Here is a 12,009-nt window from a genome sequence, read left to right on the forward strand (position 1 = left end):
GACTCCCTGGAAAGGACAGCACATTGAACCCTTTTCGTTCCAAACAATATATGTAACTAAGAATTATTTCTTTCAAGTTCAGCAACACTGTGTCTTTTGATTGCTACATATGAAGAGTCTTCATATTGAATGACTTTCCAGGTTATTTAGTCAAGCTGAAGAGATTCCCTAAACAAAGGTTTTCCTTTTTTTTCCTTCTTTTTCAAATGTACAGAAATAATTAAGGAGGATTGACGAGGTATTTCAGAGCTTTTTAGTATCTCATAGAAAGTAAAGAGGTACATGCTTATTCTTAGAAGTAATAAGCAAAGGCCTTTCCACAACATGACAGTCATGGAATAATACTTCTTTTTGGTGGCTGCTGACCACCACTCGAAAAACCAATGCAAGTAGTCCACAGGAAAAAAGCATGCAAGATACAAACTAAAGACACAGTTTTGAAAACAGAAGTAAAAAAAATAGAAATCTGTGAGACATGCCTTAAAAGTGAACATGCACACAATCATGATACGCATATGACTGTCCCAAAATATTTTCTTAGAATCTTGTTCTAATTTTTTTATGTTCCATATCAGAATACAGACACATTAATGTCACACAATAATATAAATTTAAGCCCAAGTGACTCTTCAAAATTACATTTTTCCAGTAGAATGCACACAGTTCTTTAGGTGCCACAGCAGTAGAGAGAGGCCTTTATGATAGTATTTTCACACTTTTAAGAACCTAGACCCAGCAATGGTTTGCAGCTATCACAAAGAGAAACCTATATTCAAATATAAAAAGATAGTATATACTATCCTCCATATATCTATGGAGTTACTGAGCACAACACAAGAAAGTAACGGCTCAGTTTATTAAAGGAAGAACACGAGACAAGTCTCTCTAAATTTTAATTTTTGGTCTTGGAAGAAGATTATTATAAATACGCTGTCAGATTAATTTTAATAAGAACAATGTTACTGATGCCTGTGCCCTGAGATGCAAAGAGCTATAAAAGCAGAGTATTAATATTGTATTTTATAGTGACATTAATCTTTCCAGAGTTACAAAGAAAATCTGTAATTTCTAAACACATATTCTACCTATCATTGCACTTACTGTTGTACAGCCAAGTTTATAACACAGGTCACAGCATTTCACAGTGCAGCCTCTAGTTTTTATTCCAGAATAATAAGACAAGAGTGCACCCACAAGAGTGCACCCAAACAACAGAAAAAACACATGTTCCAGAAGTCTTCTAAACATACTCATTATAAAGTCTGCTACAGGACATGGTTCCTTACTTCCACAGGACAGTTTTCTTTCCAAGAACTGTATTGAAGGATGGTGCCTAACAATCTTCTTCTTTGCTCTAGCTTAGCTTCCAGTGCTTCAAAGTGCACTGAAAGATTTACTGTCCCAGCCAGACAGGTAAGATGAATCTCAAGAAGTCTTGAAAAAAGTAAGGGGGCACGAACATGGTACCGCTTCCTCAATGGTACCTTTCCCTCATCTCACTCCACACCTTCTTCCCATGATTTGCATGATATCCCAATATAACCTCTTTTCATTGATGCCATGGCATTATTTTGCCCCCTTTTTCTTACAACAATGTCCTTCTAATAGTGAGCTTAAAGACAAATTTGAAATGAAAAGAACTACTAAAATCTTTAAATAAAATAATTTAAATTATATCGTTCCTGCATATTTTCTCCTTCCTTAAAATGAGGAAAAATGATGGGGAGAAATGTATATACTGACTTGCATGGTAAGAACAAGAGAAAACTCTTACTTTCTGATGCTTGGCTCCACGGATATGGGCAGCATAAGCATCTGCCCCAGTACAAGACACGTCACAAAGCTCACAGCGTAACTGATTCTGAGTTCCACGAGCAGAAGTACTGTTGTTGGTGGTGTTCTGGGAAGCTTTTAATGCTGCTTCTTTCTTTTTGTGTTTCTGGCCTTCTAAGTGTTCTTTATAAGTCTGTTTAAATAGACAAAACACACAAAGTAAGCTGTCTTTGTACTGCTGGTTCATCATTCACAAGAATACACGTAATACAGAACACAGCAGAAAACACACATTTCACCTAAGATGTACCTCCTACACTGAATAGTTCTACAGTATGGCACACTCTAAGGCATTACTAGGCTACTTGTATGACCAAAAATGTTCTTCTCAAGCATCAGGATCCCACACTTACGTAAAATAATACCAGTTTTTCTCCTCTAACTTCTCAACTTCCCAATCAAGTACTAGTCAACAGATACCACCACTGAAAATTTCATAGGATCAGAAAATTCCTGTTTCCTGCACTGCATTCAATTATTCTCAACTTTCAGCTTCTCTCGAACTCTAAGTGGGTCCAGACAAACATAAAAATTAATTTAAAAGAAGGTAGTGCACAAATAAAGTTGTATTGAGAAAAATACGGAAGTTGATATTAGTTCCTATATTAACATTGGCAACCTAAAGTAGACAGGGTAGGAAATAATGACAAGTTCACCTAAAGCAAAAGAACTGTTTAGCCAGTCTCACACATAAACACTGCATGACTTTGTGTCTACTTTCTAGGCACTTGTACCCACTGAGACACTAAACTGGGAAGTTGGAATATAATGAACAACAGATTTTCAGGCTTCCCATTCACAAAAATTTGTGTAATTCCACAACTTTCAAAACAGTATTTTCTAAGAAGTTTCCTACGCTAAAGAAACAAATCATATTCAAAGTTTCAAATAATTCTGAAGTCAGGTGAAGCTTCTCTGTACAAGCTCAGGCGGTGTGTCTTCCAACAGGAACTCTTTCTACATTTTCATTTTATTATTCCTTTAATAGAAGTATAGAATCAGGTCTAAAAATTAACAGATACTCTTGATTAGAGGGATGGAGCCTCCCTCCTACAAGGAAAGGCTAGGACAATTTGGTTTGTTCACCCTGGAAAAGAAAAGGCTTTGGAGTGAACTAACCGGGGCCTTTCAGTACCTAAAGGGAGTTTGTAAGAAAGATGCAGAGAGACTTTACAAATGCCTGGAGTAACAAGACAAAGGGGAATGGCTTCAAACTGAGGGAGAATACATTTAGCTATTAAGAAGAAATTCTTTACTGTGAGTGTTGTGAGGCACTGGCACAGATTGTCCAGAAAAGCTGTGGATGCCCTATTCCTGGAAACACTCAAGGCCAGGCTGCATGGGGCGCTGGGCAAACTGCTCTGGTGGAAGGTGTCCCTGCCTACAGCACAGAGCTTGGAACTAGATGATCTTCAAAGTCCTTTCCAACCCAGGCCATTCTACAATTCTATGACTCTCAAGAGGGTCAAGTTTTTTAGCTGAAGAAATTACACATGTAGTAGAATAAAGTACAGTAGAATAATACATAATACAGATACCTGTGGTCCAGCACAGCTGATCTTGCAAACATCACAGTAGTGGATCTGGGGTGGTTTGGGAGGCTGTTTTGGTTTCAGTTGCTTATTTTGGAATGGTGCCTTTTTAGTAAAGGTGGTCCCTGTCCAAGCAGCTGTTGCAGCAGCAGCAGCAGCTGCTGCTGCCGCCTGTTTCTGTTGCTGCTGCTGTTGCTGCTGGTAATAGGACGATGCAGCTGAATAGACTGCAGCTTCATAGCCAGAATAGGAGGTACCTGAAAAATTAAAATAAAAACAAATGCTACATAACCACATATAGTGTATCAATTACATAATACACTAATTCAAATCATGTTGCATAACAGTTGAGGGGCAAAGGCAAGATATAAGTAATTCACTGAGATCTTGTCAGGCAGTCTTGAATTTGGCTTCATGTTTCACAGCAGACAAATATACACCCACCAGTTGTATTGGAATATATTCAATTCCAGGCACATCTTTGCAGACACACAGTTACATTAGATATATCAAAGCATCCCTAGACAACATATGAAATTTCTTGGTACATCTGGTAAGATTAGGTATGATGGAACAAGAATTTTAGTGAACAATTTAGCAAAGGCCACAGGAAGCAAGCAATCTTCTAGAACCAGATTTATTGTTCACATTTCCTAATGGCAAGGACTGATAATATGGAGAGGAAGGGGGAAAAATGAAGATAATAGGTGAAATGTCTAGTGCTATTACATCCTATTTCAGTGATTTAAGTTGTTTTGGTACAGACAAGATGCTTCACTCACTAAAATCTGGCTACACAGTCCTTTATTTCCAGTTGAATAAACCAAGGAAACCAGGCTCTGTCTCAAGGAAGTATTAAAATCCCTTTTTAAGCAAGAAACAAAAGAAAACAAAAAGTTAAGGGTAGCTATAACCTGCCAATTAATTACTATCTATGGCTATGAAGTTACCATATTTTCATCTTTAACTATGTTTTGGAATCCTAATGGTTGAATAAAAGTCTTTTCAGCACACATTTCACATTCCATTTTGGGTCAGGACAACCCAAACTTAAAAGATTTACACTGAACTGTTCCTCCCTGTCTTTGTAACTGCCCGTACCCCTCCCATTTCCTGGGAGTAACATCTGTGTGGATGCATTTCCTTACGTTTTATATTCCATTTTTTTCTTTTCACCTTACAATAAATCACTGCTCAGGTAGAAATGCCAGCACTTTGTATATTCTCACATGTAACAAAATAGGCACATAAGACATCAAACCTCTTTTAAAGATGCAACAAAACATTCTGCCATTGTAATGACTGAACTGGTTTATATACCTCAGCAGACTGTGATGTAATTGAGCATGAACTGCTAAAATTCTGAGTGTTGAAAGCCTCTTCTGCAGTCAACTGCAAAGATCCCAGCAAGAAAACATGCAAAATTCTTACCAGAGTAAGTTACTGCTGTTGTGCTGTACGTTGCACTCTGAGTATAGGATGGAACAACAGTGGCTGCAGCTGCCACTGGCTGCACAGTCGAGGACACTGGATATATGGAAAATGTCGTTGTTGCTGGACTTGGGGTTGCAGGTTTTATAGCTGTCACTTGCCGTGTTTGCTGGGCTTGGGTGTACTGAGTTGCCCCTTGGCTATATCCTGCTTTTGGAGCTAATGAGGATAGGAAATACAAGTGTACAGACATTGACAGGTTTTAGTTGAGTGATATGCAAATCGTACTAAGGGAAAAGTAATAATGTGCTTGTGAACAAATGTGTAAAAAGTGGGGGTTGTTTTGGAAATTCTTTCATTTGTTTTGCACTTTAGTGTTGTCCATTGGATTGCTTTACTGTCACAGCTATGCACTGCATAGCGTGTATTTCAATCAAGTCACAGTTCACAGTAGTAAGCCTTAAATTTATTTATTTATTTTAAACTGCGCTATGATGCTTTTAACACGGTTTTAAGCAGGTTTTAAACAACCTTCTTAACCAACAGTTTTACTAGAATACTCCAAACCAAAGCACATTAAAGCCTAAACTTTCCTCTTAATTCTATGTAAAAAAACAAACTAAGCAGGAGTCATGCTTTGTAGCAATCATGATACAAATTAGAGAATTATACACATGAAGTACCTAGAGAATTGAAACAGTATTTCTAACTCAGTTATCATCTAATCACAACACTGATTAGTCCAACCTACTTCAGCAAAGTTTCTAGATAAATCAGTAAGAACTTTGCCTAGAAGTATGTTTTGAGTGTATTTAGCAGCAGCCCAAACCTCAGAAGCAGCTACTTATGGTAATGTCACAATTCAACAAGTGTTGAAGTTCTAGGCACAGAAAAGCTTTCCATGCAGTGACAGAAATTACATGACAAAACTTAAAAGAAACAAACAAAAAAAGATAATGTGAACTAGTAAAATAACTATTTTTAAGACTTAAAGTAGTAGAGAAGACTGTGAGTAACGCGAGAAGCTTGAACCATGTCACTCACCTGTCTGGTAGTAAGACTCGGCCACTGAGGGCTGTGGCTGGGCAGCAGCAGCCACGGCCGCTGCGGTGGCGGTTGGCTGCTGATAATATTGTTTGCTGTCATAGGCCACAGCTGGGGCGGTAGATCGAACGTAGGAGTAGGAATCCTAAGGATTTGAAACAGAGAAATCACCTGTAGGTATACAGCTAGAGTAACAGTAGTCATCAGCAGAGTCAAATTAACATTTTGTCTTCTGGCCTACTCAAGTAGAATAAAAAATCCCCATCTACATGTACAGTATACACAAATAAATGCATTAGAGAAATTAGATTTACTTTCATAGATACTTCAGGTCTGAAGCAGCCCTAATGGTCTTTTACAGACTCAGTACACAAATTATACTTATGCTATTAATCGCTTTCCCTACCAAATTATTTTTGAAAAGCATCTACTTTCAATAGTTTTTAATGACTAATAATCACACTCTATATCTATAAAATACTAAGAAAAAATCCACCACAGATCTCTACAAAACATGAATTTCTACAAGGCCAAATAACTTCTCAGGGGTAGAAACATGAGCCTGTACTGGCTTTAAAAACCCCATCATTAACAACATTTTTCATGGTTATATCTTTTAGACTATGAAAGTGGTACTTTACTTTTTAGTGTATCAACTAGCTCATGAGGGAACCATAACTAGTCTATTAAGGCAAGGCAAGTAGCTCATTTGACACCTTTACAACTCAGTAGATCTCTAACAAGCTTAGAAGAGGATGATCTGGAAGAATGTACATATATTCTCTCAACTTCACCATGTTTATGGTAAAGCACAAAGAGTTGATCAACTGAGGGGGAGCAAGGCATGAACTACTATAGCTGAAATACACTGATGCATTAAAATTCTTTTTAATTCCAGGAAGTACAACAACAAAATCTTTTTTCGTCCAACTTGTGTAAACAGGAATTATTTTATTTAGTTTAGGGGACTCTTTTTTTCCAAATGTATCTAGTAACTGACCTCATAATACATAACAAATTACAGAAGCTGTACAGAAGAATTGAGAACATGCAGCAATAATACAGTCCTTTTAAACAAACCAAAATGCTAATTAGAATCTAGATAATGCCCAGATAAAAAGTTGAAAAATTATTGCAAGAAACATAGTATTTCAAGATGAAAGGGGACAGACAGCAAAAGCCCTTTTGCAAAAGCCTGTTCCCACAGAAGGTTAGGCAGGCATACCAGAAGAGGATATCCAAAAACTACCTACGGGCTAGTTTATCCCCTAGGGCAATCTTCTGTCCTCACAGGCTTGGTACTAGACTTCAGCGGCACCCAGGAATCTGACAAAGGAACTATTTCTACCTCTACTGAAAATTTTTACTAGAACAGTCTTTTTAGCTCTATGACCCAGTTTGCTGCATACCAAGCCAACATCTCAGTCAATGCAAGACAGTGCTTTTCTTTACAGCAGCAGTTTCACAAAATCACATTTTCTTTTCCAAACAGGCTCCCTCCTCTCAAAGCACCTTTTAAAAATCACACAGCAGGAACGTACCTGGTAATTCTGTGTGGTGACAGGGGGTGGTGGTGGTGGAGCCTCTTGCTGCCGCTGCGTGTAGCCGTAGTCTGTAGCTGTGTGTGCTGTGGGATACCCACCGTAGGCAGCAGCTGTGGCAGCAGCTGCCACGGCCACTGGGGCAGGCCTAGCAACGGCCACTGTGGCTGCGGCAGGGGCATAGGCTGCAGTGACTGTGTGCGCCGCCACCGGGGCCTGGTGGACAGTGTAGCTGGCAACTGTGGTTGGATGGGAATAGGCTACACCCGAAGCTGGCTGCTGGCTGTATTGGCAGAGGACAGTAAGTAATTAATCCAACATACAAAGCCAATGAATGTCAAAATCACAGATTTGATTAATACTTTGCCTGTTCTACAGACAGATCTGGAGCAGCCTTCTATCTGCATACTCTTATTTAATGGCTTTTATTAACCATATTCCATCCCCATGAAAAAGGCTGTATGTTTCTTAAATTTCTGTGGATGGACACACAGAACAGAATCACAGACTGTTAAGGCACAGGAAGGGACATTAAAGACCACCTAATCCCAGCCTCCATTCCAATTCCTAGTAGACCAGATCACTCTAGGCCAGTGCTGCCAGGTTGGGACACCCACAACAACCTCCCCAGGCAACCCGTTTCAGGTGTCTTGCCACTCTCAGAGTAAGGAATGTCTGTCTTCCCAACATCTGACCTAAATGTCCCCTCTTTCAATTCGTACCCATTACTCCATGTTCTATCTCCACAGTACCTGACATTTCATGCAGATGATTATTTACTTCATAAAGGGGGCTGTTTGTGTTGAGTTTTCTCTAAGCAGTGGAACACAAGTCTTTGATTCAAAATAATGCACTAGTCCCAAACTGTTATCTTTTCCAGACTGGCAAGTTTTAAATGCTTTAATAGTTCTTCAATAAAGACAAGTTTTGAAAAACACTGTCAAATTAAGAAAATACTACTTCTCTGTGAGAGCTTATTACTGACCTGTAGTAGCACGAAGTTTTTCATTACACCATATTCAAGCAATGAAATTTTAAAGACTTCCATGAAAATCCATTCAGAGCTGTTGTATTTACTTAGACACCCTATATATCTGAAAGGGGACTTCCCCAGCTGATGGCTAGAATTATAGGAGCTGGCCCCACTTGCTCAAGCAGAAGTCTACTGATGCAGCACAATGCATCAAAAGTGCAGATATCAAGCAAGAAAACCACTTCCAGAGCTCTGGCAATCTTCCCGGTACATGCTGAGACTAATCTGTCTCTCTAAAATTTGCAGGTAGGATGCTAATATGTGGTGATTTATTAAAACCCCACAAATATTAACAGCAGAAATAAAAAACCCCCACCATTGCTTCAAAGGTTTAATTACTTGAACAGAAATTAGAATTATTGTCTTGTACTGATATGTAATTCTGCATGATGTTGTCCTATTATCACGTATTACTGGATTATGATTAGAAGCTTATAATAGATATTTTGATTTTTAAGCAAATAAAGTGAAGCAGGTAAAATATCACTATCTGAAACAATGACATCAAGTGAGGATGCAGTGATAATTCTGATTTTTTTTGTACATTTCCTACACTGCTGTTCAACAATAGCTAGATATCAATACTTTTAATTTCACAAAAGACATTTCCACAACTCCCTAGTGTTCAGGAATTTTTTCTCACCTGTTTTTAGAATAGCTGACTTTGTCATTTCAATTACAGCAGAACCCACTTACTTTAATAAATTAAAAAAACCACACACACTCAAGCCTTCCCCTCCCTGCTCCCCAAACCATTCTCATAGCAGAAATAGAGAAAATTTTACTACTGATGGACTTACATGTCTGGATTCCACCTTCTTCCCATCATATGCCCCTCACTGCTTAAAAGACTACTTGCATTCTACCCAGTTTTACTTCACTTGAGTCCTTACAATAATGTTTTATGTTATTTTTAATTATTAGCCTAAGAGCAAAATGAAAATACCTAAACCACTTTGATGTACCTCCCATCACTCCTTGCAACAACTCCTCCTCCTTGATGTTCATAAGAAAATTCTCTGTTTGCTTAACATGAGAAACTGGACTCCATCACCAAACTCAGGAAGACTGTTTTATGACGGTAAAAGTGAATGACGGCATATAAGATTAGGCCTCTATCTATAAAACTAACAGTACAGAAGTGTAAAATATTCACAAAATCTGAGGTAATTATCATGGTCATATATATCTACTAAAATCACATTAAGCTGAGTAAACAGCAGACTGCTTAACTGACTGCAGTTGAACTCATCAACAGTCTAATACTGCCAACAAGGTAAGCCTTGCTCCACACTTTTCCCACTCTTAGTCTTCCCTTCTCCCAAATACCAAACCCAAGATAGCTAAGCCTCTTATTCCATCCCTAGTGCTAATTCTGCTACTTGTCAAGCCATTCAGTGCACTGATTTAACTCGATAATCTAGCAGAAAATGATGTGAGGGTTTCCTGTTGGGGTCATATTCTAGCATGGCAGAGATTTTAAGAAACACAGCAGCTTACAAAATAGGTTTGCTGAGAATCAAACCTATTTTATAGGTTTGGGAAAAAAGAAAAGCAAAAAACGGAGCAGAAAACTTGTGCAGAAATTATATGGGAAAAAAGAAAAGCAAAAAACGGAGCAGAAAACTTGCGCAGAGGTCCCAGCTTGGCTTTTCCCCCTTTCCTGAACCTGTATTTCTAACTGTTACAAAATAAAATACAGTTCTCACAACATACTACAAAGTAACAGTACCAGTCAGTTTAGCAAAGAAAGTACTTGTGTTCTCAGAACACCTACAACTAAAGATACCTGGTAGTTCTCAGTATTTAAAATTGTGAAGAGATTATGAACATTATCAGAAGAACTATTAACAAGATTATGGTACAAACAATTTCATTTCTTGTGCAACTGAGCAGCAAAATTCCTTATCATGGCATAGAATTAACAGCCCAAATAATTAGATTTGTATGACTAATACAGGTTCTATGACCGTGGCTATTTTAGCAAACCTGCTCCCCTTCCTTCTGCAACATCATGTAGAGCTAGTGATCAAGTTTGCAAGACTGCAAGTATTCTAGAACTGACTGCTTCTTCCTTTATAAAAGTTGTGTTATATTATGTAGCAGAAATTAATGGTGACATCGCCTCTATATTTGTGGCATTCCTCTCTCCATGGTCTTACTGAAAACCTTTAACGTTAAGATGAGCAGACATTATAATGTAATTAATTTACATAAAAACATTCTTGTGTCAACTTCTTCAATTAACTTAGAAGAGTTCTTGTCCTGGTTTGGTAATCAGTGCCTCATCATGTTTGCTGAGATGAACTCAGCTCCTCCTAGATTATTTTGCCAAACTCCCTATTTCACTCTTCCTTCATCTGTGCACCTATCTTAATATTATCCATTTTTCTTTGACTACAGATGGCAAGAACCTCATGCGTCATTTCATACGAAGTTTCAGCTGTGCCACCCACTCTGCTCCAGACAACTGCTTGCTTTCCCAGCAGTCTAGCTTCCTCAGAGCAGATTCTTGTAAATTTACCTGTGCTGACTATTTTCCTCACATCAAATAACACAACACGATATACTAACAAAAGTACTAAAGTCATAACCAATCCCTAGTGAACGCCACTGCAATTACTGCTATTTGATAACAGTAGTTCTAATTCTACTAATCACCTCTACCAGCTCCTTTTCTACAATTATTTTACCAATCTCTATCTTCGGCAGTCATTTTTCATACTGCACCACATCAAGTATTTCATCTTAGTCTTGATAAATAAGTCTCCAAAAGATTTAGGCACACCATCAAATTACTAGAGCACCAATGGAATACAGTATGGCAGCTGAGCTATGGTAACAAACCACATGCATGTTCTTCACCACATCCCTCAACACTGTGGGAAAAGGTAAATTTATACAAATTACTATGTATGTTCTGTGAAGTAAGAATACACCAAGAGGTACTGCAGGACTGCAAAGAAAAAAGCTAACTCATTGATGCAGTGACTTTTCTTTGTAGATCAATTCTTCTCTTCCTCAAAATAAATTCCAATATCTCTTCTTAGCATTTTTGAGTCCAAGGTCTCTTCCAAATACACTAAATTCAGTTTGTTTTATTAACCAGGGAGAGTTTAAAACTCACACAGCCTATTTCAAAGCTAGTTTCCTCAGGGCCTTGTCCAGTCAGGTTCTGATCACCCCCAAGAATGGAGACTGCAAGGTTGCTTTAGACAGCCTGTTCCATTGTGTCATGGTTTAACTTCAGCTAGCAACTCAGCTCCATGCAGCCACTTGCTCATTCCCCCACACTGGGAGCAGGCAGAGGACTGGAAGAGTGAAAACGAGAAAGCTTCCATATTAAACTGTCTCTCTTTGGGTTGAGACAGACAGTTTAATACGGAAGGTACAAAACAAAACAAGGATTTGGATAGGGTAGATTAATGGGCCAAAGCCAGTCATAGGAGGCACAACAAGGTGAAGTGCCAGGTCCTTTCCTTGGGTCGCAACAACCTCAGGCTACATTACATTCCTGGGGAAGAATGACTGGAAAGCTGCCCAGTGGAAAAGGACCTGGGGGTACTAGTCCGCAGCACCTGAACATGAGCCAGCG

The 12,009-nt window shown here is 38.5% G+C and overlaps 1 protein-coding gene and 1 non-coding gene across 5 annotated transcripts in view; both read right to left on the reverse strand.

The window, feature by feature from the left end:
* ZFR (zinc finger RNA binding protein) overlaps window positions 1–12,009 on the reverse strand; it is a 48,557-nt gene that overhangs the window by 24,468 nt on the left and 12,080 nt on the right. For all 4 annotated transcript variants that reach the window (XR_010745769.1, XM_066339001.1, XM_066339000.1 and 1 more), the window contains exons 3-7: window positions 7,382–7,664; window positions 5,841–5,985; window positions 4,797–5,015; window positions 3,372–3,622; window positions 1,775–1,966 (exon numbers count right to left, since the gene is read on the reverse strand). Coding sequence is in view for 3 of the 4 variants with exons in the window: in XM_066339001.1 (XP_066195098.1) it covers window positions 1,775–1,966; window positions 3,372–3,622; window positions 4,797–5,015; window positions 5,841–5,985; window positions 7,382–7,664 (1,090 nt within the window). In the remaining variant the exon portion in view is untranslated. The remainder of the gene's footprint in view (window positions 1–1,774; window positions 1,967–3,371; window positions 3,623–4,796; window positions 5,016–5,840; window positions 5,986–7,381; window positions 7,665–12,009) is intronic.
* LOC136374675 (small nucleolar RNA SNORA66) lies at window positions 10,318–10,455 on the reverse strand. Its single transcript, XR_010745955.1, has one exon. It is a non-coding gene; the product is annotated as a small nucleolar RNA SNORA66 (small nucleolar RNA).

The sequence above is a fragment of the Sylvia atricapilla genome, chromosome Z, assembly GCF_009819655.1.
Source record: "Sylvia atricapilla isolate bSylAtr1 chromosome Z, bSylAtr1.pri, whole genome shotgun sequence".
Lineage (NCBI taxonomy): Eukaryota > Metazoa > Chordata > Aves > Passeriformes > Sylviidae > Sylvia > Sylvia atricapilla.